The sequence below is a fragment of the Cydia amplana genome, chromosome 5 (genome assembly GCF_948474715.1).
Source record: "Cydia amplana chromosome 5, ilCydAmpl1.1, whole genome shotgun sequence".
NCBI lineage: Eukaryota > Metazoa > Arthropoda > Insecta > Lepidoptera > Tortricidae > Cydia > Cydia amplana.
In genome coordinates, this window is record NC_086073.1 from 18,160,345 (window position 1) to 18,187,509 (window position 27,165).

Here is a 27,165-nt window from a genome sequence, read left to right on the forward strand (position 1 = left end):
TTGTCAAGAGTATAGTTGTCCTTTTTTGACAAGTGGCATTTTCACAAGAGGGAGGAGAGAGAAGTGATACTAGTTCCTGCGCCATCAAAGAGAACAGACACGTTGGGGCCTTGATCAGTATACGAATCTAAGACAATTCAATTTCTAAACGAAGTATTCTCTATAAAAAAAAATGCGCGGGAACGGGAAGTGTAATTTTATCAATCTTCCAAGACTAAGCGAGAATTTAGTTTTTTTAGCAGGAACTTATACATATAAATCTTGTTAGACATAATTTTTTTATTTCAATTTAGCAGTCACAAGACTTGTAACCACAAGCGCGTGAGTAAAATATACTTGTATAAAAAGTTAGAAAGTAATGAAATAAAACGCCGAATGATCAGAACAGTTTCCGTGCTATTTATTCAAATTAAATATTTCTGTACAGTGTTGTCTAAAAGACTAATCTATCCTTTTACTAAGAAAGTAATTACAGTTACAGTTTCTAGATTTGTCTTTTTAAGGATTTGATTACTGGGTCTATATTCTATAATAACTTTACAAGTAAAAGGATTATATTAAAATGTTAAAGGCTATAAGTTGTTGACACTACAATCAGCCTGTAATGGTACTATTTTACAGAGACGAGTGTTTGAACATACCATAGAATAGTTATAATAGAATTAGTTTCCTACATTTGTTTGATTTGTTGATAAAACAGTAATAAAACCTTGTTTTAATTGTATTGGTTTTCCAGTAAGAGGTCATGATTTATACGCATTTTAAATATGAAATTGTGTTAAACAATGAATTAAATTTTGGAGATATATTTTATTGTCTTTGACCTGCTGTACCTACGATTATAACTACTCTTTGATCATATAGTTAACCACGACCAGTACTGTACATCGAATATTGTGTTTATTGCATAGATAGATATAACAACCATCCCTTTCACACTTATGAAGTTTTACAAAAGAAATGGATGTTTTTCCAATAGTTCAGACTTTCAAGTAGATATATGTTTCTGAATATCCACACTTAACTGATCATCCGTAGATCTTATTCCAAAGATGTAAGGTTCAATATTAGTCAGCTAAGAGGGTGCTAGTACAAAATATTCATCAACTTATAAAGTACGGAAGCCAAGCACGAAGAATTTCGTACATTGACACGCTATTTTCCATCTCTGTCTCGCTCATACAGCGGCATTGACCGCCGGCATGGCGGGACAGCAATATAATTATATATGCGCGTGCGATAGAAATAGGAAATGGCGTGTCGTGTCAATGTACGTAATTATTCGTGCTTAGGGTCCTTAGTTTAAGCACAGCCAGCCGATTTGCAATTACATGGAATGGATGTACTGTCCGTCATTTTAACCACATTTTTTAAATTCAATGTATTAAATATTTTACACTCAATATAATTGTATCGATTTGTCGCTTACTATAATTATGAATTTTTCGTTTTTTTTTCTCTTTAAATAATAATTTAACAACTAAAATGATTACTAGGATCTAATCTTACACAAAGCGTAACAAAACTATTATTGAGAATCTAATAATAAATCACTATGCCTTAGCCAGAGTCGCTGCAACTGTTTACAAGCAAAATGGTTCCTAAAATAAGGACGCTGAACACGAAGAATATTGACCATTGCCCCTCATGTCCTACCTTTATCGCACGAGCATAATTGCATATTGCTGTACCAATGATGCTAGCGGCCAATGCCACTCTGCTAGCGTGACAGCAATATAATTACGCGCGTGCGATAGAGATAGGAAATGGCGGGTCAACGTACGAAATTCTCCGTGCTTAGCGTCCTTACTTTACCTAAAAATATTAGAATGAATAAACAATAGATGCGAGACTAACAAACAGTGTTTGTTGATCAATCGATTTCATAATAGCAACTAAGTATGTATCTTGTGAATAGATCATAAGATTTACTTTGCATTGGCACTAACTTTTCTATATGTTAGATCACCACATCTATTTTGAATTTCATGTTAAAACTTTTTTGTATAATTTTCATAATTAAACCAAATTAACTGTTAGTTTAGGGGTGTTAAAGAAAATTATACATTTAAAAATAACAGCAAAAACTTCTTAAACAGTTGAGCATAAATGAAATTAAAATAACGCTTTAAAAATCCTATTATTATTTCCTAGCTGAGGATGTTACGTGGCTAATACATATAAGAAGAATGTCCAAATCTGCATGAAAAAGTAACTTTTTTTGTTGAATACGCCTTTCTTTCTGTCATTTCCATAGGTTCAGTTATATAGGTACACTTTTACTGTCAATAACAATTAGATTTTTAACCCCCGACCCAAAAAGAGGGGTGTTATATGTTTGACGATAATGTCTGTGTGTCTGTCTGTGGCATCGTAGCCCTCGAACGGATGGACCGATTTCGGTGCGGTTTTATTGACGTGTAAGCGAGTTTGGTTCTTAGCTATGTTTGATAGACTTCGATCCAGCAGTTTGAAGAGTATCAGCTCTTTTCCAAAATGATGTAAGGCATTTTGGCATAAAATGGATTTTTAGCGCATAGCTTAGAGGTTATATATTTTTCAATTTAACACATTCATTGCCACCCAGCCAAACGAGACATCTGCGCTAGGCCACAATTTTTTTTCCTCATATAAAGCTGTAGTAGCACTATCCCGACTATCGGGTCGTCTGGCCTAGGAACGGAATCATAAAATACCCGATAGTCGGGTTTTCGGCACTGAATGTGTTAGGTAATAGTTATTACTGTACTTCCGCAAAGGCTAGGCTAGGGGAAGTAGATAAACCAAATAAGTAGCTTTTTCATGCATTTTGTAACAAGAGGATATTTTGTTCTATTAATATAAAAATCATATCACAGAAAGATGCATTATAAAAATGAACTTAAACTGGTGTTTTGACTAGTACATACAATTTTTACAATAGAATTCCGTTGAACAAAACATTTTCATGTAATCTGATTTCGAAACCATATTGAATTCAAGTAAACATACACATAGCATAAGTAAATATACTTAAAATGTTACCTAGGAATCAGAGAAATAATAGTATGAACAAATTATAGTTACAGCAATCCATACATCGAATATATATATGTACCTATACGAGCACATCGTTCCTTTCTTTATTTAGCCAATTTAAAACATATTTAAGCTTTCCTAAAAAAATGTCAGGAATATCGCACATATTTTTTCTATAAAACAACGCGAAATACAGCATTTTAGAAACCACCTAAATATAACTCGAAATGGAAAGGAACATGGGAAGTAGACATATAATTTTGTATTGTAAAATAGCTCGTATTACGTAGACAAAAGTAAAATTATGCGCAAAGCAGTTTTTTCAGCAAGTGTGCAAACGCCACTATACCGAAGAGTACAGACGTAGTTTAACGTAACTCTTCTTTTTTTGATTACGAATTATTTCACACTTAAATAATTATATTTTTTGCAGATAATTCTTTCAGGCAGATGAGGCTTGAATTAATAATTGATTTTGATGCCTATAAGTGCTAAATGGAGCACTAGGTACTCTCTGAGTGTAGCAGCGATAGTGTACCAAGTGCGCGCTTTTTAATAAACATTGTAATTTTTTAAAGCCGTGCTCACCTGCCGTTTGCTACCCCTGGCCTATACAGAAGTGAGAAATCAGCCTAAAGCCCAGCTAGTGATAAATAAGTTATTTCCTTACAGCCTAGGTAACATGGTTAGCCATATCTTACAAATTGTAATACGTTCGTTCTAGATCTTAGGGGATATAACCAAACGGAGACGCCTTGTCTGTAAATAAAAATGGGGGGTCAAATAAATGGACAATCCTGATTTTCTGTACAAAACAGTCTGATGATTTTTGCGGGGGAGGGGCACGTCTAATGTATACGTAATGTAAAAATAGCCATGTCAGATAAACGTAAGTCCATACATTGTGTATGACCATTGCCTATTTTCGATAGAGGGGAACGCCTGTTAATGGCTACTCCGTTTGGTTACATCCTCTAAGTTCTAGGTACTGATAAGTAATGCGTATAGCCACCTAACATTTCGTCCCCATTATAAAAATAGTTTATATTCACTCCATTTCTTTCCATACAAATTTCGTATCAAAACTGACAAGCTGAGTTTGCTTGTAAAGAAAATTGTCAATCTACTAAATTATACAGCGGTGTCGCTTTTGATTTTCACTTAACATACATGGCGGTCAAATTCGTAGCTGATAAGGTCCTATGGCCTTCGCTTGAGCTTCGCAGTCTTCAATTTCCCATTTTATAAAGTTCAAATTAAGTCTAAACTGGCAACATCGAAAAATGCGGGTAGGTAATGTCCCGGGTAGGGTTACCAGATACAAATTTTAATTTTCCTGAGAAAATTCCTGATTTTTGAATATTTTTCCTGACACTATGACGACCTAAAATTCCTGACATCCCTATATGCGGGTAACACTCGATATGTTTTTAAATATAATAAGTACCGGATTTAAATCGCGACTTGATTTTTTAAACATGCTTAAATTAATTTTGGATCTTAAAATCGTATTATATGACAAGTTAAAATTAGAAGCGATATAGGTAATAACTTTTAGCTACCTATTACATTTAAATATAATTATCTTTCTTATTACCGGAAAACCCTACCTTTAAGACAGGAATAGGGAGTAAGAGTATGAGTTGCGGAACCGACTGTTTAGTAGATTGTAAAATTTTCTCTTGCCATCCATTTTCTAGATACATATTTGAGTTAATTACCTACTTTGATCCGTGAAAGTTAACTCAAATTATTAATAAGAAATTAAATTACAAGGCATCTCAACCTACCATTAGGCCCAAGATACACTTGTAAGTTTTACTTAGGCCGGATTTACACTTGTAAGTTTTACTTACGTAAGTAGGGACACAGCTATACCACCGAGTGCGAGATGAATATCGTTATCTCATTCTAACAAATAGTTTTGTCCCTGTCCGTTACGAATAGACAGGTAGGTATAAGTTTAGGTCAATTTAATCTGAATACCTATTAGGTAATATTAACATTTTAAAGTCAGAAACTACTACTTTCATGAACAATCATTGTTATTATAAATTATTATATTATATATGTAAGTTAAGATAGGTCTATCAACATTATTTGGCGAATGATGTACATATCTAATTAATAATGTGATTTAACTTTCACTGGACATGGAAATATTGACAAACTTATTTAGGCAGATTGATTATATTCCTTTTAGGAATGTGAGGAGTTATAATTTATAATTATACTATAAAGGTAAATATCTGGGAGACCGAGCTTTGCTCGGAAAACATATAAAAACTCGAAAATGCGCGTTTTCCAGGAGATAAAACCTAGCTAGATCGATTTTTCGCCCCCAAAAACCCCCATATAGCAAATTTTATCGAAATCGTTAGAGCCGTTCCCGAGATCCCCGAAATATGTATACATATAAATAAATAAATATGCAAGAATTGCTCGTTTAAAGGTATTAGATTAGCTGCACGTTAACATAGTGGGAATCATATTGCATTACTTTCACGTTTATATTAGTTTATTAATCTAAATAATATTCAAAATATTTATTTACAAAGCATTAGGCCAACATTCGAAAATGTGCACAGCAGAGCGCAAGCCAAGTTTGTATAATTCTCTGGCATAAGTGATTATAGCTGCCAATAAAGAGGTACCCAAATAAGTTTGTCAAGGCAGTCATAATAATGATTAAATACCTAAGCTATGCAAGTTAATAGGTTACACAAAACCCTCAGTGTTTTATTATTTAACACTAACATAAATACTAATGTTATGCAACTCAAATACCTAAACAACGGCATTTCATTGGGGTTGATATTTAATAATGAGATTAAGTACGCTAAGATATGATTCGGATTATTACTTTATCATTAATTTGAAGCATATGATGGGAAAGTTTAAAATGGAACCAAAATATAATGATGACCTTTAGAGCGAGACAAAGCTATCACTAACCATTAGAAGCCGAATGAGAGAGCAATAAGGCAAGCAATGAAATTTATGAAATGAAACGCCATATATTATTCAATATTTTTACTATAATAATAAGCACCAAACCACGTTTGGAATGTTCAGTATTGCACCATGTTAAGAACAAAATCCAATTTCAATAAAAAATAAGTTACACTCACATAAACATAAAAAAGTTCTATAAACATTTTCAACTGTCTGTGGGGGTAAACAAATCCAAATGAGAATTATGCTTTAATTAATAAATAAATTCGTTTAAAACACACAATAAAGGTCACCATTACATCTCGGACCGTAGAAAACAATAATTTATGAAATGATCGTTACATACAAATATTCTCATTGTACATAAACACGGTTTGTACAAATAGTGACTTCATTGTGCATAAACGTGTCCTGATCCTGATCTTACACGGCCAGTCTTCACAGAAGATCACATGTTATGGAACCTCCTAATCTCAGATGATGCTTATCAAGCCCAGCATTCACCATCGTCACAGTTTGACCATTCGTAACTCTTATTACAACGTCATAAGGTCTAGTAATGAGCATTTTTTAGTGTTCGTTTCCATTACGCACGCTGGATTAGTTGGCAAACAAATCCACGTTCAGCGTTTCGAGGATGGATTTGTCAACGGATTCATACGTGTCGTGTAGTGAATGCTGGTCTTAACCTTTAACTACAATCAGTTTCACGATGCTATCTAAATAAATACTTATATCATATCATGAACAATTACAAACAAAAATTGTTACAGAATAGAAAATTATCCTCGTAGAGCAACATTGAAGAGCTATTCAAATTTCAAAGTTCATTGCATAAATATCTAATTTATATAAACAATACAGTGTTGTCGCGGACGCTCACAATGCCATGTCGGCCTATTTCATATCAAATATTAGTCATATAATATTAGAAGTTTCTATAAAATCCTACTAGTATTGGCTAATATTTCAATTTAAAATAGGTTTCACAATGGCGCCCAACTCTTTATAAAATGAGTACAAAACTATTTTCGCGATCCGCCGAATCCTATACACCGCGACTGGAAGAATCTCAAGGCGTAACGCGAAACGAAGCAGGTGCTCGCAGTCCGGGACTGTTTCCCGGAATCCGGGACTGTTCCCGGGATCCGGGAACGCACTACGGGATGGATGCTTACCCGGCCGCGAGTAATGTCGCGTCGACAAGTACAAGCCAGCAATGTGTTTAACGAGCGCGGTGTAGGCGAGTGCTTTGTACGCCCGCTGTACGACATTGTACCTGAAAATGAGACAAAATTTATGAATTATGAAGACTATGCTTGAAACAAGTAAGTGTCGATATAGAAAGAAGTTACCAGTTAGCGATTCAGGTTTGATAAGTCAGTGTTTTGGACTTGGCTGGTAAACTACAATGTTTATTTTACTTTGCTTGCAATCATAAGAAAAGTGTGGATATAGAAAGAAGTTACCAGTCGGGGAATGCAAGAAAGAGTTACCAGTGTTTTTAACTTGGCTGGTAAACTACAATATTTATTTTACCGTATGTGTATGATTCCAGGCAGATAAACATCAGTTCGGTTTTGGATATTTTAACTTTTGTGGTCAAGTTTTTTCTGTTTAATAGCACTCATAACGTGTAATGTAACAGTACTTACCCTTAGCGCTAGCACTCGGAGGATGAGTTCAAGTCAATCGGAGGCGGGCGTGGCTTTGCGCGCGTCAGGCGGTCTGAAAAAACAATGAACTAAGTTGCACAAAAGCGAATTTTTGCAGCGATGAAATCGCAAATAGGCCACGATACAGTCGCGTGGCCATACCTTCGCACACGTAAATATGATTCTGCATCGCCACTATCGCGAAACAGCATCGATACAGCCGCGGGTTGGCCGGTCGAAGTATTTAGCAGATGGCGCCATCATAGGCCCTGTCAATCCCTAGAATTGTGTAAAATTTTTGTTTTTTTTAATGCCCTGGATGCCAGGCCTTTGAGCCAAATCATATAGAAAAAGGGGCAAGCTACGATGGTGCCATCTATGCAAATCTTTGACAGTTGCCAACCCCTTATCAAAAGAAGCGCGCTACCGTTGCGAGCAAACCGCTTCGTCTAAATAGACGGGCTCTTAGCCTACCTATAGTATTTCTTCAGTTCAATTAAATTTAAATCATATTAAATTGGAACAGTCGCTTTTGCTTCGTTTCGTTCAATTATCAAACAACGCTAAATCAACTCTATTTCCTTCACTTTAGGTTCAAATTTCAGGGGCAAATTTTGGATTTTTCATTTGTACCGCTGGGCCTCAGGAGGTTACTTACTTACTTGGCTGGCGCGATGACCCAAAATGAGTCTCGGCCTCCAAGACCACGCCACTTTGCTCGGTCCAGAGCGGTATCACGCCAGCTTAGGAGCAGCTTAGGACCCTAAAATAAAGTAGTACCAGGCGTGTCTCACTCCGCGATTTCGTCGCTTTGCTACAGGTAGCTAAAAGTACATCCGTTCGGCCCCACTTTTGGGGAGAGCCATAAGCCGCGCGTGGCGCTGTCGCCACCTAGCGGCCATATCTGTGGTGATCGTAACAGACGCGTTTTGTTAAGCTTTGGATTCCTCCGAAAACGGTGCCGTCATATTACGGCCGCTATATAGCGTTGACTGACGTCACTAGAACGTTGTCTATGTAAACAAGATGGCGCGGTTTCCTAGACGACGATAAGATGACGGCCGTCATGACCTTGTCGATAGTGTCGTGAACGTTTTATTAGATAGCGGTGACGCCATTTTGAATAAATGACACGAGATTTGAATAAATGATTCCGTACTACGATTATTTTCCTCTTCTGATGATATTTCATCCTCCAAGTAAATTATAGATGATCAAGCAAATCTTGTCAGTAGGAAAAGGCGCGAAATTCAAATTTTCTATGGGACGTTATTCCATCGCGCCTACATTTTTCAAATTGGCCGCTTTGACCTTGGTGGATGACTGTGTGTTATGACGCCGTGGTACTTTCCACATGTCGCCACCGTAAAGACGGCCGTCTTTTGCTGCCGCTATATGACGGCCGTCATATGACGGCACCGTTTTCGGAGGAATCCAAAGCTTTAGAGAGTGAGTCTTCTGTACTTAGTAGTATTATTTACTCTGTGGTAGTACCTAGTTCTGCGGCCGCGTCGGAGCGCGCGGCGGCGGCGGCGGCGGGCGCGGGCTCGGGCGCGCGGCCGGCGGGGCTGGCGGCGCTCTTGTACAGCAGCGAGTTGGTATTTACTCTGTGGTAGTACCTAGTTCGGCGGCCGCGTCGGAGCGCGCGGCGGCGGCGGCGGCGGGCGCGGGCTCGGGCGCGCGGCCGGCGGGGCTGGCGGCGCTCTTGTACAGCAGCGAGTTGGTATTTACTCTGTGGTAGTACCTAGTTCGGCGGCGGCGTCGGAGCGCGCGGCGGCGGCGGCGGCGGGCGCGGGCTCGGGCGCGCGGCCGGCGGGGCTGGCGGCGCTCTTGTACAGCAGCGAGTTGGTATTTACTCTGTGGTAGTACCTAGTTCGGCGGCCGCGTCGGAGCGCGCGGCGGCGGCGGCGGCGGGCGCGGGCTCGGGCGCGCGGCCGGCGGGGCTGGCGGCGCTCTTGTACAGCAGCGAGTTGGTATTTACTCTGTGGTAGTACCTAGTTCGGCGGCGGCGTCGGAGCGCGCGGCGGCGGCGGCGGCGGGCGCGGGCTCGGGCGCGCGGCCGGCGGGGCTGGCGGCGCTCTTGTACAGCAGCGAGTTGGTATTTACTCTGTGGTAGTACCTAGTTCGGCGGCGGCGTCGGAGCGCGCGGCGGCGGCGGCGGCGGGCGCGGGCTCGGGCGCGCGGCCGGCGGGGCTGGCGGCGCTCTTGTACAGCAGCGAGTTGGTATTTACTCTGTGGTAGTACCTAGTTCGGCGGCGGCGTCGGAGCGCGCGGCGGCGGCGGCGGCGGGCGCGGGCTCGGGCGCGCGGCCGGCGGGGCTGGCGGCGCTCTTGTACAGCAGCGAGTTGGTATTTACTCTGTGGTAGTACCTAGTTCGGCGGCGGCGTCGGAGCGCGCGGCGGCGGCGGCGGCGGGCGCGGGCTCGGGCGCGCGGCCGGCGGGGCTGGCGGCGCTCTTGTACAGCAGCGAGTTGGTATTTACTCTGTGGTAGTACCTAGTTCGGCGGCGGCGTCGGAGCGCGCGGCGGCGGCGGCGGCGGGCGCGGGCTCGGGCGCGCGGCCGGCGGGGCTGGCGGCGCTCTTGTACAGCAGCGAGTTGGTATTTACTCTGTGGTAGTACCTAGTTCGGCGGCGGCGTCGGAGCGCGCGGCGGCGGCGGCGGCGGGCGCGGGCTCGGGCGCGCGGCCGGCGGGGCTGGCGGCGCTCTTGTACAGCAGCGAGTTGGTATTTACTCTGTGGTAGTACCTAGTTCGGCGGCGGCGTCGGAGCGCGCGGCGGCGGCGGCGGCGGGCGCGGGCTCGGGCGCGCGGCCGGCGGGGCTGGCGGCGCTCTTGTACAGCAGCGAGTTGGTATTTACTCTGTGGTAGTACCTAGTTCGGCGGCGGCGTCGGAGCGCGCGGCGGCGGCGGCGGCGGGCGCGGGCTCGGGCGCGCGGCCGGCGGGGCTGGCGGCGCTCTTGTACAGCAGCGAGTTGGTATTTACTCTGTGGTAGTACCTAGTTCGGCGGCGGCGTCGGAGCGCGCGGCGGCGGCGGCGGCGGGCGCGGGCTCGGGCGCGCGGCCGGCGGGGCTGGCGGCGCTCTTGTACAGCAGCGAGTTGGTATTTACTCTGTGGTAGTACCTAGTTCGGCGGCGGCGTCGGAGCGCGCGGCGGCGGCGGCGGCGGGCGCGCGGCCGGCGGGGCTGGCGGCGCTCTTGTACAGCAGCGAGTTGGTATTTACTCTGTGGTAGTACCTAGTTCGGCGGCGGCGTCGGAGCGCGCGGCGGCGGCGGCGGCGGGCGCGGGCTCGGGCGCGCGGCCGGCGGGGCTGGCGGCGCTCTTGTACAGCAGCGAGTTGGTATTTACTCTGTGGTAGTACCTAGTTCGGCGGCGGCGTCGGAGCGCGCGGCGGCGGCGGCGGCGGGCGCGGGCTCGGGCGCGCGGCCGGCGGGGCTGGCGGCGCTCTTGTACAGCAGCGAGTTGGTATTTACTCTGTGGTAGTACCTAGTTCGGCGGCGGCGTCGGAGCGCGCGGCGGCGGCGGCGGCGGGCGCGGGCTCGGGCGCGCGGCCGGCGGGGCTGGCGGCGCTCTTGTACAGCAGCGAGTTGGTATTTACTCTGTGGTAGTACCTAGTTCGGCGGCGGCGTCGGAGCGCGCGGCGGCGGCGGCGGCGGGCGCGGGCTCGGGCGCGCGGCCGGCGGGGCTGGCGGCGCTCTTGTACAGCAGCGAGTTGGTATTTACTCTGTGGTAGTACCTAGTTCGGCGGCGGCGTCGGAGCGCGCGGCGGCGGCGGCGGCGGGCGCGGGCTCGGGCGCGCGGCCGGCGGGGCTGGCGGCGCTCTTGTACAGCAGCGAGTTGGTATTTACTCTGTGGTAGTACCTAGTTCGGCGGCGGCGTCGGAGCGCGCGGCGGCGGCGGCGGCGGGCGCGGGCTCGGGCGCGCGGCCGGCGGGGCTGGCGGCGCTCTTCTTGTACAGCAGCGAGTTGAAGAAGTTGGCCAGCACGCCCTCGTTGCCGGGCGTGCCCGGGCCCATGCCGATTTTCGCGCCGTCCAACTGTCGACACATGTCTATGTTACTAAAGTTTTTTTTTTTTTTTCTCTCTTTATTTGAGCTTCTCACAGAAATGAGCATAAAAAGCTCCATAAAAACAACAAACTAATATATGTTCTTAAAATTAACTTATTCTACGAATGTTACTAGAGGCTGATTTAGGGATCATTTAGACGGCACGCGAACTTATATACGATTTTAGTTACATTGCGGACCATTGAGGTGACATCAATTCGGCCGACCGATCAAATGACGCAATGTAATGAAACTCGCATGCGAGTTCTCGCACCGCCTAAATGAACCCTAAGTGGCACAGAATAAGTTATAGTATTATTATATAGAGAGGGCACGTTGCACCGTGTCCCGAATGAAGTACTGATAAAATCTCAGTTCGGTTAGTACCAGGGTGAGAAAAAATTAAATATGCCTGTCTATTGTGCCAAAAGTGGACGCTTGTCAAGATATGGAAATATTACAAAAATACAGCACCTGAAAGTTTCAAAATCAAAGTTTTTTTTTTTTAACTTTCAAAAACGAATTAAGTAAGAATACCATTCGATTCCTCACATTTTATCCAAAAAAAGATTGTATGGCAACTATATACATAAACGCAATATTTCACCGACAAAAATTTTCTTGTTTTGTTCATACTTCAAGATGCGCTCTCACAGTGACCTTGACGTCACGTTCACATAGCAATTCGTTAGGGACGTTTCGCGAGCGAAGTAAGACTGTCGGACTTTGACTATAATTTCTGACTTTTGTACTGCTTTAATGCAATGGATCCCATATAGACATTTGATCCTAAAAACAAACCTGATCGATTGATACCATAAATAAAAATTTGTCATCTAACCTATTGTAAACATTGATAGTTTAAATCAGGGATCGGATACCGGTATTTTTTGTATGGGAGCGGAAACGGTATTTTTTCGTTCTTTGCTAATTACTTCATTTCTAATTAGGCAATCTAATAATACGAAGTCGTAACCTAAAAACACAACTGAGTGCTACATTTCGAGTATAAAATAATTCGAAAAATATGGTTGTTTCTATTTTTTTGCAAAAAACCGGTTCCGATCCCTGGTTTCGTGAACGTTTTATTAGATAGCGGTGACGCCATTTTGAATAAATGACACGAGATTTGAATAAATGATTCCGTACTACGATTATTTTCCTCTTCTGATGATATTTCATCCTCCAAGTAAATTATAGATGATCAAGCAAATCTTGTCAGTAGGAAAAGGCGCGAAATTCAAATTTTCTATGGGACGTTATCCCATCGCGCCTACATTTTTCAAATTTGCCGCTTTGACCTTGGTGGATGACGGTGTGTTATGACGCCGTGGTACTTTCCACATGTCGCCACCGTAAAGACGGCCGTCTTTTGCTGCCGCTATATGACGGCCGTCATATGACGGCACCGTTTTCTTTGAACTTTAAATGTATAAATGTTTATGGTGTGGGTGTACATAATACCTGCGTGGCGCGCTGCGCGGCCCGCAGCGGCGAGTCTGCGCGCGGCGCGGGCGCGCCGGCCTGCAGCGCGGCCAGCTGCCGCTGCAGGAACGCCTGCTCGTCCTCGGCCGCCACTTCCGCTTCCCGGTTCGCTCCGCTCTGTACAAAAATAGTTATTACCAGGGATGTTGCGAACATCCGCATCCGCAACCGCGGAACTCCCGCATTATTTTCAACATCCGCATCCGCATAAAATCGATGCGGATTTAATGCGGATGCGGATGTGGAGCAGGTCGGTACAGGAACGTCTTAGCATCGGCGTAAGTGCTAGACTGCTAGGTAATTTAGTCATTAACCAAAAAAACCTATTAGAAATGAGCAGTCAAGCGTGAGTGGGACTTAATGTACGGAACCCTTAGAACGCGAGTCCGACTCGCACTTGGCCGGTTTTTTGAAATAAATATTACTAAAATGTAATATTTGACGTTTTTTATGGTACTATCTTGACATCCGCATCCGCATCCGCGGATGTGAGCCTTTAAAAATCCGCATCCGCGGATGTCAAAAAATCCGCATTCGCAACATCCCTGGTTATTACAGTACATATGGGGCTACTTTTCCGTACTAGTGCGTAAAATAGCACTTTTCGTGCGTATGTCGAAACTTTAAAGTGCCATATGTACTGTAAAACGTTGTTCGATACACGTGCGAATAGGTAATTCGCAACTCGTGTCGATTTAAAACACTCCCTTCGGTCGTGTTTTAATTTACCGCCACTCGTTTCGAATTTCCTCTTTTTCGCACTTGTATCGAAAATAATAATAGTGCGAAAAAGAGGAAATTCGAAACGAGTGGCGATATATTAAAACACGACCGAAGGGAGTGTTTTAAATCAACACGAGTTGCGAATTCCCTATTCACACGTGTATCGTACAACGTTTTACAGTACATATGCCCTTTTAAATATTTGACATAGCAACGAATAGTGCTTATTTACGCACTAGTACAGGAAAGTAGCATCATATGTACTATAAAATAGTTTTTAAACTCGAGGCAGAACCTGAGCTATACCAACTCTAATGGGCCTGCCGGCCTAGCTAGCTTAGCCTAGCTTCCGCTTCGCCATCGAATCGCTTTGTGTCTCTATCAAGTATCACTCTTCCATATTAGTGCGATAGTGACAGTTGCGTTTCGTTCGCTCGTAGCGTTAGCGATTGGCTGCATGTGCATGTTGTCTACGGGGCCTGGGCCGAAAACGTAATCATCAGAACGATGAAAGATGAAACAAAAACGTTCTATAATGAACGCCTCTCTTCACAACACAAAACTCGGCAGACTTCTGACCAGATGAACTGATGATATAAGAAACATGATAGGCTTACTATGGAAAAAACACAACAAATCAGACGTGCGTTCCCAATTTTTATATGCCCAACGATGGGCGAATACACGTCATCATCATCATCATATCAGCCTTTTAACGCCCACTGCTGAGCATAGGCCTCTCTTCGAGTACGCCACTAATCCCGGTCCTGAGATAATCTCATCCAGAAGTGAACCGCAATCTTCCGAATATCGTCCACCCAACGAGTCAACGGACGCCAGGCACTCCTTTCGTGTGTTTCGTGTTCGAATACACGTAGAAAACGATAACTAGATTTAGTCCTAAACTACATTTATACTAGGAAACCATTGCTAAATAAACGTTCCAAACTGTCCAAATATGCGAGTTATAAAATCAAAAGTTACCTTCCGCGTCGTCGGCTGCACTATGATGTCTCTGTAGTAATCGTCTGGTTTACAGCTCTGCATGTTTTCGTATAATATGCTAATTTTCTTCATGCTATCCCAACCGGCGGGTCTGAAAACGGAGATAAAGTAAGTATATATAATTCTAGCAATAGAGATTTGTAGGTATATATCAACATCATTGCACAGACTCTCTTGAGGTGACGAAACTTTGCTAAAAATAAAACCAACATTGTGACTGTACCTAAATTGTTTTCATACAAAAAAAATGTAAAACACTTGTACACTTTCTCCTTGGAAAAAAATATTATTACCATCTAATGACGGAATTGTCTTCCTTCGTTTTTTCCCACTTCAAAATATGACACGTAAGAGTCGTAAGTGACAAAACCCGTTAAGAACAAATTGCTCAATACGACAAGACACTTAAAACATGGTTCAGCTTTTACAAGAACCCTATATTGGTGCTTAAAGATTTTATCTAAATCAGGTCGCAGTTCTTGTCCTCTTTGGCGGACGTGTAGAACAGCGCCGCGCCGTACTGGAGACAGGACCGCCGGATCCATTGCTTGAACAAGTATAGTTACTCACATCAGCACGGCGTCCTTCTCAACAATGAGGGCCGGAGTTCTAAACGGCAGGCCGTATATCCTGTGCGTGAGGTACTTGTACAGCAGGTCGCAGTTCTTGTCCTCTTTGGCGGACGTATAGAACAGCGCCGCGCCGTACTGGAGACAGGACCGCCGGATCCATTGCTTGAACAAGTATAGTTACTCACATCAGCACGGCGTCCTTCTCAACAATGAGGGCCGGAGTTCTAAACGGCAGGCCGTATATCCTGTGCGTGAGGTACTTGTACAGCAGGTCGCAGTTCTTGTCCTCTTTGGCGGACGTATAGAACAGCGCCGCGCCGTACTGGAGACAGGACCGCCGGATCCATTGCTTGAACAAGTATAGTTACTCACATCAGCACGGCGTCCTTCTCAACAATGAGGGCCGGAGTTCTAAACGGCAGGCCGTATATCCTGTGCGTGAGGTACTTGTACAGCAGGTCGCAGTTCTTGTCCTCTTTGGCGGACGTATAGAACAGCGCGCTGTACTGGAGACAGAACCGTCGGATCCATTGCTTGAACAGGCATATCTATTACTTACATCAGCACGGCGTCCTTCTCAACAATGAGGGCCGGAGTTCTAAACGGCAGGCCGTATATCCTGTGCGGGAGGTACTTGTACAGCAGGTCGCAGTTCTTGTCCTCTTTGGCGGACGTGTAGAACAGAGCGCTGTACTGGAGACAGAACCGTCGGATCCATTGCTTGAACAGGCATATCTATTACTTACATCAGCACGGCGTCCTTCTCAACAATGAGGGCCGGAGTTCTAAACGGCAGGCCGTATATCCTGTGCGTAAGGTACTTGTACAGCAGGTCGCAGTTCTTGTCCTCTTTGGCGGACGTATAGAACAGCGCCGCGCCGTACTGGAGACAGGACCGCCGGATCCATTGCTTGAACAAGTATAGTTACTCACATCAGCACGGCGTCCTTCTCAACAATGAGGGCCGGAGTTCTAAACGGCAGGCCGTATATCCTGTGCGTGAGGTACTTGTACAGCAGGTCGCAGTTCTTGTCCTCCTTGGCGGACGTATAGAACAGCGCCGCGCCGTACTGGAGGCAGAACCGCCGGATCCATTGTTGCATGAAATCGAAGTGCTCGTCGCGATAGTCGTGCTCTTTTTCTAAGGTGCTCATGTAGTCAGTCTGGGGAAAAGAATTAGAATGAGCCAAGGAATGTGGGATTTATCGAGATCAAAGTTGTATAAGGACACCTATTATATGGCATATAACTTGCTGTGGAGCCAGGTCATGTATAGAAAAAGATTACAACTGTGTACCGCCATAGAGAAAAAAATACATAGAGTGCTCACTCCATACATCAGTTTTTGTACCAAAAAGACTATTAGCATCTAGCATCGAGTAGCGGAACTATCAGTACTGCTACTTGACAATAGATGTAGCACCGACCGGAAAGTCTTATGCTGTTGAGATAAGACTTTCCGGTTGGTGCTACATCTATTGTAAAGTAGCAGTACTGATAGTTCCGCTACTCGATGCTAGATGTAGACACTGAAATTAATAGTCTGAACTGATGTATGGAGTGAGCACTCTTGTCTTACTATATTTCTCTATGGTACCGCTGCTATTTCTGCTGCTGTTTTGTCAGTGTTAACTTACCTTAGTGACAACTACCACTATATCCAGCCCTAGATTAGTGGTCAGCCCAGCTTCGGGCAGCGGGTTCTCATCGTCCTCGCTGTCCAGGTCGTCCGACAGGTTCCTGGAGGACCGCTTCATGGGGGATGAGGCCGCTTGCTCCATCTCTGTGTACCGCTGCCTTTTCTGCTGCTGCTGTTCAGTGTTGACTTACCTTAGTGACAACAACCACTATGTCCAGCCCGAGATTAGTGGTCAGCACAGCTTCGGGCAGCAGGTTCTCATCGTCCTCGCTGTCCAGGTCGTCCGACAGGTTCCTGGAGGACCGCTTCATGGGGGATGAGGCCGCTTGCTCCATCTCTGTGTACCGCTGCCATTTCTCCTGTTTTGTCAGTGTTAACTTACCTTAGTGACAACAACCACTATGTCCAGCCCTAGATTAGTGGTCAGCACAGCTTCGGGCAGCGGGTTCTCATCATCCTCGCTGTCCAGGTCGTCCGACAGGTTCCTGGAGGACCGCTTCATGGGTGACGAGGCCGCTTGCTCCATCTCTGTGTACCGCTGCCTTTTCTGCTGCTGCTGTTCAGTGTTGACTTACCTTAGTGACAACAACCACTATGTCCAGCCCTAGATTAGTGGTCAGCACAGCTTCGGGCAGCGGGTTCTCATCGTCCTCGCTGTCCAGGTCGTCCGACAGGTTCCTGGAGGACCGCTTCATGGGTGACGAGGCCGCTTGCTCCATCTCGTCGCCCGGCTCCGTGTACCGCTGCCATTTCTGCTGCTGCTGTTTTTTACTCTGTAACCTTTGTTCTGGGGGACAAAACAGTTATATGTAAAGAATAAAGAATAAAGATCATTTATTTCAGCAATAGGTTACAGATATACCAGGGGTGTCCGCACTAGGCAATGCCTGTATCGCGGGGAACCAAATTACAATTAAATATCGGAGCTGTTACATTTAGTCTAACATTTAGTAAGAAACTACTTACGACTAGTAATCTTAACTAAAACTAAAGCTAACCCTAGACACAATATTGAAACTAGATCCTGTCAAATATGGCTTCTGTCTCGGCATAATTTTGTGAGTGCAGCAGTATGAAAAGTAGTTTTTTCGCTTCCATTTGAGTGCAATCCCTGAGGTTACATAGTTTGTTTATTGCATTGTATGTAGACGCTCTGATGCAATCACCAAAACGTTTGCCAAATGCTGAATTTACTCTTGGAATGGGTAAATTGAAAACGCGTTTTTGTGATAACTTAATATTATAGTCCTTTAATAATTTAGACGATTTATGTGTTTGCAAGCAAATTTTGTGAATAAAAAGTTGACGAACGGACAGAACTTTAGCTTGAGCAAAGAGATCAGCAGTTGGAAAACGGAAAGGTTTTTTGAACATTACTTTCAGCACAGAACGTTGCGCTCTTTCAATTTCTAGCATGGTAGTCTTTGCTGCACTGCCCCACACCCCAATGCAATAACAGATTACAGATTGGCACAGTGCGACATAGACCAGTTTTAGTAAAGATTCATCTGCAGCAAGACGGAGTTTCTTAAATATATAAATAGACTTTCTGATTCTACCAGAGAGTTTGTGAATGTGATGTTTAAAATTTAAGTTTTCATCTACAAAAACGCCAAGGTATTTTATAATGTCAGCGCGCTGGATTCTATCACAATTACAGTTACAGAGATTATCTGGGAAATCAGTACACGAGTGGATTTTTATGGTGGGATCGAAAGATGGTTTTGTCAAAGCAGTTTTATGAAAACATAAGAATTTCGTTTTATCACTGTTAATGGTCAGAAGATTGTCGCGAAACCAGCGCGCTGCCATTTGCATACCTCTTTCAGTGACAGCAATTACTTTCTCCCAGTTAGTATCGTTAAACAGTATGACGGTGTCGTCCGCGTAACATATAATCTCAGAATTTGGGATATTAAGATTAAGAATATCGTTAATATAGATTGTAATAATATAATATGTATTAGTTAAGTTTAACAAAAAATCAACAGATGGATGGAAAGACGAATTTGGCTGCTTAAATGCGTGAAAAAATAACTTTAAAAAAACATGACAAAGTTAAACAAAATAGGGTTGGCCGGTCGAAGTATTTTACAGATGGGGCCAGCATACCTGTTAATCCCTAGAATTGTATCAAATTAATTTTTGTTTTTTTGGAATTTTATGGATACAATTTTAAAACAATTATATTATAACAGTTATGATACCTATAATTCAGTGTAGTGTAATAATATAAAAGCTACTCACTGGAGTGTAAATAGTGTATAGGTTAAAACTTCTTTAACGGAAATAGTTATTAGGTATGTGATAAATAACTATGGTACGCAATACATTTATTATTCTAACTACGGAACTTGAAAAACGAGTTTTCTTTTTATATTAACGTTGTTTGGCTTTACTAACTTAATTTTGTATTTGATATTTTCCAAGTCTAACAGAGTTCATATAGAAGTAGGGCATGCAGTACCGGTCCCGGTACCAAGAATTTTATTTCCCGGTTCTGAACATGGCCGGAACCGGGATTCCCGGTTCTTTCCGGTTCTCAAGGCACCTTATGATTCTTTTTAAGAAATTCTTTGTGTTAGCGTACAATCTTTATTAATTACTTATTTTGATATGAACAATTTCATAAGGATTAATAAACGACTTATTTTATATAAAAAAGCACTTTTAGCGTGGGAACGCTAGTGGGAACCTTTCCCGAAAATCCCGAAATTAACCGGCACACTTTGCCTCCGCCTGGGCTTAAAGGTGTACGAGCAACACGGCCGTAGTCGATGCACTCAGCACTATGACGGCACGGGATACAGGAGTTAAAAATTCAAGAACGGAATATTTTTATATAAAACCAAACGTAGAACACGAATTATTAAATTATACAACGGGACTTAATCGCGTATCAAAGTTTTAAGATTTACCTGACGTTTCGAGGACGGCGTTGTCCCCGTGGTCTCGGAGAAGACTGGCTTAAGTTGACATCAGCATCGTCTAACCGCGCGAGTTTTTCGAACTACCCGCAAAACTCGCGCGGTTAGACGATGCTCATGTCAACTTAAGCCAGTCTTCTCCGAGACCACGGGGACAACGCCGTCCTCGAAACGTCGGAGGTAAATTTTAAAACTTAGATACGCGATTAAGTCCCGTTGTATAATTTAATAATGTGTAAAAATCGTGAAAGTTTACATCAGTGCTAGAACAAGAATATTCGAATACATAAATAAATACTTAATATCCTACTTGTGATTTAAAAGTTGTTTAAAGATTTAAAGATTAGTTTAAGTCACCCGGGTCAAAATGTATAGATAAACACCTTATTCGTCTAAATAGGTGTAATTTAGTAGCTTTAAGACTCCATTGGGACATATGACATAAACATACATAGATTGCTAATATCATTAGTCCTTTATGTAACCGGCATAAAAGTACTGAACGATGTTTTAGATAAAAAAAAATAGAAAACTTGGTGAATTTTTACAAATTACCACTTTACTAGGTTAGTTTGTCGGGTGTCTTCAGTACCGGTTCTTTCGACACTATAAAATTCCCGGGAATTCCCGGGAATTTGAGAACCGGGAATTCCCGGGAGCATGCCCTATATAGAAGCCATGATAGGCGTTTCTTATTATCGGCATAGTTCGATGTATATGGTTTACTTCTATAAGATCACTAGATGTAACCAAATTTGATTAAAACTTGTTTGAATTAAAATTCACGATCAAAATTGATTGAGCAATAAATTCATTAATTTACCTAACAGTGAAGAATACATTTAAATGCCAAAACACATCAAGCGTAAGTTGACAAACCACTATATTGCATAAATATGTGGCATCGATTAAACGTTACGCGTGCTATGACGTAACGCATGACTCACGGTCTGACGGGGTCCCCATTGAGTACAGTTAGCGGCATAAATATTCTATTTTCAACCTTGTCTCAAAGGAATAAGGCGAAAGGACGTGGACATGTGTTGACTACTGTATAAGTAAAGACAAACGTACGTCTAAAGATATATTTACAATTTTGAGCCTTGCTCGGTTGCAATAAGGTAAAATTTGTATAATCTATTTTTAGATCTTATGTCAAATAGGATCACAAACAAGTTAACTGTTTTAGATCAAGATAGGAATAGGATGGGTATTGGATGCGGATTAGTTATAATAAGATCTCGTTGTATTTTTTGCTGACGGTGTCTTATCAATATAATGGAATCTACCTGCAGAGCTATTACGTTTCATATCTGATAGTTTTGTTGAAATTTGTAAGTTAATGCCCTATATACGAGTTGTTATAAAAATTGTAGTATAGTACGGCTCTTCTGAGGTGAACTTTTCGCTTCGAACCTTAATCTTTCAAACAAAGGCCATTGTCTCTATTATCGCAAAACCGCTTGCTCCCGACTTAGCACGTGCCAGTACAACATTCATATTGAAAAACAACCGATATCGTCATAGTATTAAGGTTCAAATTTAACGTCACTGATATTCTAGATATTACGTTTTGGTAGTGTAGGACGATAAACCGCCCCGAAACGATACGGCGCTCATATTATTTTGATACTTAGTGTGGTGTTAAAAATGAAACGTGATTATTTATTATATTGTTTTATTTAAATTATTAGCTTGCGGTGGTAAATGTAATAATTTACAAAGGTGCAGCTGCAAGCATTGTTATTTTTTCTTATCTTTAAAATAACGATACTGTGAAATTAGAGTCGGACCAAGAAAAGTCTGCAGCGGATTTGATAGCCCACGCAGGGCCATTGTTATTTTAAACGTCAAACTTCTATGAAATTATGACGTATAAATAACACTTGCACTGCGGGGGCTATCAAATCCGCTGCAGACTTTTCTTGGTCCGACTCTAGCACCTCTGATGTGATGCCGACGCATAGTGACAATAAAAACACTGATAAGGCAAACGTGGAGCTTTGAAGCGTACAGCTTTTCTAACAAAACGTCACGTGTCAACGGTCAGAAGAAAGGTCGGTTATAATATAAGAAAGAAATTGATTATATCTGATTTTTTTATGACACGATTTTATCTAGTAGTACGTATAACTGTTTATATACCTACACGGAAAAATGTTGATTATACCTATGTTAAACTTATTAATCTTAAATTTACATTGTTACCTTAGATTTTGTTATATAACAAATATACAACGCTTTATCATAAATAACCGGGTTTCATTTTTAACACCACACTAAGTATCAAAATAATATGAGTGCCGTATCGCTTCGGGGCGGTCTATCGTCCTACACTACCAAAACGTAATATCTAGAATATCAGTGACATTAAATTTGAACCTTAATACTATGACGATACCGGTTGTTTTTCAATATGAATGTTGTACTGGCACGTGCTAAGTCGGGAGCAAGCGATTTTGCGATAATAGAGACAATGGCCTTTGTTTGAAAGATTAAGGTTCGAAGCGAAAAGTTCACCTCAGAAGAGCCATACTATAACAATTTGTTTTTAGTAATTTTTAGTCATTTTATTTATGTAATACAAAATATATAGTAAGGTCAATGTGGGTAATTACGTATTTTTCTTTGATTTTTAATCGTAGGAAAAAAAACCATCTGCTTTTGATTGCTGAAATTAAAAGCAATCGCTGCTTTGTCGATGAAATTATCAATTTTGTTCGTTGTTCGAGAAAAACGCTGGTGGACGGAATAGTCCCTATGACGGAATTAGTCACATTTCACCTATGTTATGTAGTTGTAATCATGACAACACAGTACATGTATAGACAACTGTCAGCGTCATTTTAAATTTAGAATTCTTTTCTCCATACTTTTTTACCTCTGTGTATGTTGCGAGAATTAGGTTAGGTTAGGGCTCATTTAGACGATGCGAGAACTCGCATGCGAATTTCATTACATTGCGGGTTTTGATCGGTCGGTTAAATTGGACGTAACCAACAGTCCGCAATGTAACTAAAATCGCATGCGAGTTCGCGCGCCGTCTAAATCAGCCCTTACACACTGCATTTCATTTGTGTGTTTCTATTATGCAAAGAAACAAATTACTATGCTAACCATCGCCTATAACCTACATTCCTATCTCGAATAATGCCCGACCCGAATCGTCCGGTTTAAATTAATTTAAATCGTTCCGTGTTTTACGTCGTCGGTCGTTGTAACGAGTGGAAGATTAAGGCTGCACATCATTGGCATATTAATAGGAGGTTTATTGTAAATAGTATAAGTTTTATACAGATGTAGTGCATAATTATTTTCCATCGTTTTTTCACGGAAACGTACGAACGTGTCTTGCTATTTCAGTCAGTCTCGGTACAAAAAGTATTGAGGTTGACTGAAGTAGCATGACAAATGCGAACGTTTCCGATAAAATACGATGGAAATTAATTATGCACTACATCTGTACGGGTATGTGTGGTTGGCCTTCACACTGGGGCGTGTTTACACATTGATTAATAATTAGTGTTTATTGCGAGTTTATACGTTTGCCAAAAACGCAAACACTAATCAATGTGTTAATTGGGCCTTAGAAACTCTTGGCGAGGTATTTACATTAATATAAATTGCATTCAATTAAATCCATAGCTCCTCAGTTAACACCGCATGCTTCAGAAACTTAAACTCCTAAGAGCAAAAGAAAAAGTATCGAGAGAGACTATAAATATCGTGAAATGAGCTCATCGGTCATCGCGTGATTATTAATGACTTCGAGGATAAAAACTTATATTTTTCCATGAATAAAGATAAATTTACGCTTATAACGAATGACATATTGTTTGTTCATCGGACCGTTCCTATTTTATCAAGGAAATAGCAGTGGCACTCATGGTCACTAGAAGCACAGTGTAAAAAGTGACAGTGGACCGACGTCTTTGATGTTTGCGTAAATGCTGCCACGGCACAAGAACACAGGAGGGTTGTCACAGACCACCAAAACAAACATGCCAATTGCCAACCATTTCAAATAAGACACGCTAGCCCTGTAAGTAGTACCGAGCTACTAACAATTGCGATGTATGCAGCTAGGGTGCGCGCGTTTACTCAAAGTGTTATAATTTATAAATATTATAATGCTCCACATTTTGGTGGCATCACTGACTGTGACCTGTACAGTCACAGTCAGTGATGCCACCAAAATGTGATACCTACAGACGTCAAAATCCACACACAACACACACACAGGACACAGCCCAGCTTGTATACAGGACAAGCGATATTAAATCGAATAATAATAGCATTAAGAACTTAGCTTTAATCAGTTAATTACACACTCCTCTTAAACGGATTGGAATGACGTATCACTACTGTAGGGTGCATTATTATGTGTGTCGGTTAAGTATATTGTGTTTAGATTAGATAAGAGATAAAAATTAATTAGATGAAGCTTTATGGTTATCTGCTGCATTTACCTGTCTAGGTGGAACTCTTTTTAACCAAAATCTAAAAAAGTAATGTATAAATCTATCAATTTAGGTAGGGATATTTTTGACATTTATTAGACAATCATTTGCCAACTGTACATTTGGCAGTAAGGAGTGTAAGGTAACATTCTAGCTATTATGTTATAGCTGTGTGTTATACTCACTAGGGAGGAATGTAACGGATGTGGTTTTATCGGAACCGAAAGCGGAACCAGATGTTTTAATTTTAGTTTATCGGAACCAGAAACGGAATCGTAACCGAAAACGGAACGGGAACCAGAACCGGATCCTAAGTCAGAACTGTCAGTAGGAACACATTACACAACACAACACATACGAATAGGTACAACAAAACATCTAATTACTGCAGTACGTGGCAAGCGGGGCTATGAGCGAATGACTGGTATAAACCTGTTTGTTTTTGATGCGCTAAGCATTGACATCCGATTCCGTTTCAAAAGTAACGGAACCGGAACAGAAACGGATGTGTAATACCAAACGGAAGTTCCGACTTAACGGAAACGGAGCTCCGTAACATCCCTGATACTCAGTATGGTTGCCTAATGGTACAAACTGTGCCAATTCTTAAGATTAGCTTGATAAGCAGATCCGAGGCTCCCCAAATGAGCTGTGGTAAAATGTCAAGACAAGATGTAGAATTTCGAACTCACCAGGTGTGAGATCCAATTTGTCTATATGGTCCCCGAGCACCGTGGCCCAGGTCTGTAGCTGCTCCAGGATCCCCCATGGCGTGGTCATGGCCACCGTGAAGATGACCAGCGAGTGGGGGAACGTCTCCTCGTTGAGGGCGAACTTGAGCAGGTTCGTGTGCCCTGGATCACCATCCAGTACCCATACACTGAGGCGTGTTTGATCTGGGGAAAGTAAATATTTTGAGATACCTAATCATACACAAAGAGAATTTGAAATAGAGGCAGATTGTCAAAGTAAATTCACTGCCATCTTTTGACAAAAGATTAACTGTTAGAACATCATTTGACTTTGACCCTTATTCTATCACTGAAATGTGTTAATTTGTCAAATATTGAAATTAACGTCATCTGCCCGAGAGTAAGCCAAAAGTCATGGGGCCATCACTCGAAAAGATTGCACCAAATATCAATATTTAACAAAGTCAAATGCCCATAAAATGAATCAACATCAAGATCATTTTGAACTCCTCGCCCGATTAGCAACTATTGCTTCTGACTGTACCATTCAATAAATACGCTTACTGGAATTTGAAGCCAGGACCTTTAATTTCATAGGCAGTGACACTATGATTAGGCTAAGAGGCTATTTGTGGGTTCAAGAAAAAGGATGCAGGAAGAATTATATGGGTAAAACATTACTTATTACTAATAATGGATGGATTTATTATTTTATTTATAAACTTTGTTAGGTTAAACTAAATCAGCTGATTCATTTCATGAGTTAAAAAATTGTACTTACTACTTTTGTATATACAAATAATATTAAAGAGAAAGAATGACACATATTCTTAGTTGCTCTCATTATTCCTGCTCATTCACATTAAAGTAGACTTCAAAGTAGCTTTGACACAGTTTCCTTCTCATGAATCTATGTTTACATGTTTGTACCATAGTTAACCTATAAGCATTGTTATTGGTAGTCAAAATGAGTCGACTTACCATCGCGATATTCATCTCTTACGTCTATATATGCATATTCGAGTGCCGACCCCTTCTTAGGATCCTCTACCCCTTGTAATTTCGCGATTAGTGTGGTTTTGCCAGTCTCATTATTACCCAAAACTAACACATTTTTGTTTGAAGGTAGTTTCGTATTGCCCTGATTCTGGACTTCTTCTAAAATCGCAGACCTGAAAAATGTTAAAAATTCGATCAATGCTCATCAATTTTGGCCGTACGCAAGTTTGGCACGAAACGTCACTTATAGTTCCAACTTGGTTACACATGATGCGGGGGAGAAATTCGTATATGAATGCAATGTGAAAAGATTCCACAGTTGTTTTACAAACAAAGGTAAGACGTCGCAGCTAGGTCACATATTTCTCAGGTATGAGAATTGACATCACGTAGGTGTGACACATTAGATCCCCTATATGGGGGACTCGGTTGGACACAAATATAACAGTGAACCGTTACCATAAGTTGTCCTTCGTATCGCCATTTTTATCCTTTTTAGATTTAGGCCCATTTGCCTGGCCGTTTGTCTCCATTCTTCAGAAATGTTAGAAGATAACAACGGCACACAGAGGCTTTTCGTTTTCGGCCGTTCATACGTCACTCTCGCGATGAAATGTGTTGCTGTAGCAAGATTTCAGTTTTACCGATAATATTATGTTATGCCGGCATTTTACCCGAAAGCTGATTTCGATTGTCGCACATTATACAACAAATGTTAAAAATGTATTCTTGAATATCAAAAACTATAATTATGCACATAATTGGATAAGTTTCTATGCAACTGCAGCACAGTAACGCATCTTTTTAACTATATAATGGATCAAGATTGAATCAATTTACCTCTGTGAGAGTTTGAAATATTGACTGGGGCGACACTGATACAACTTTTTTTAATGACCAAGGCATGAATCTAGTATAACTGGATTGGGCATGAGTGGTGGGGATAACTGACAGAACGGGATAGTCTTATGTATCTTTCAGTAGGAGTAGC

At 42.0% G+C, this 27,165-nt stretch overlaps 1 protein-coding gene across 1 annotated transcript; it reads right to left on the bottom strand.

The window, feature by feature from the left end:
* Positions 1-7,078: 7,078 nt before the first annotated feature.
* Positions 7,079-26,811, bottom strand: LOC134648390 (cytoplasmic dynein 1 light intermediate chain 2). Its single transcript, XM_063502919.1, has 10 exons — positions 26,634-26,811; positions 26,157-26,347; positions 25,176-25,379; positions 17,672-17,883; positions 16,391-16,620; positions 14,865-14,976; positions 13,137-13,274; positions 11,486-11,660; positions 7,629-7,701; positions 7,079-7,252 (listed from the first exon to the last, which is right to left on the bottom strand). Exons 1-9 carry the CDS (start codon positions 26,705-26,707, stop codon positions 7,637-7,639), a joined length of 1,401 nt encoding a protein of 466 aa, XP_063358989.1. The 5' UTR covers positions 26,708-26,811; the 3' UTR covers positions 7,079-7,252; positions 7,629-7,636.
* Between the last annotated feature and the right edge of the window lie 354 nt (positions 26,812-27,165).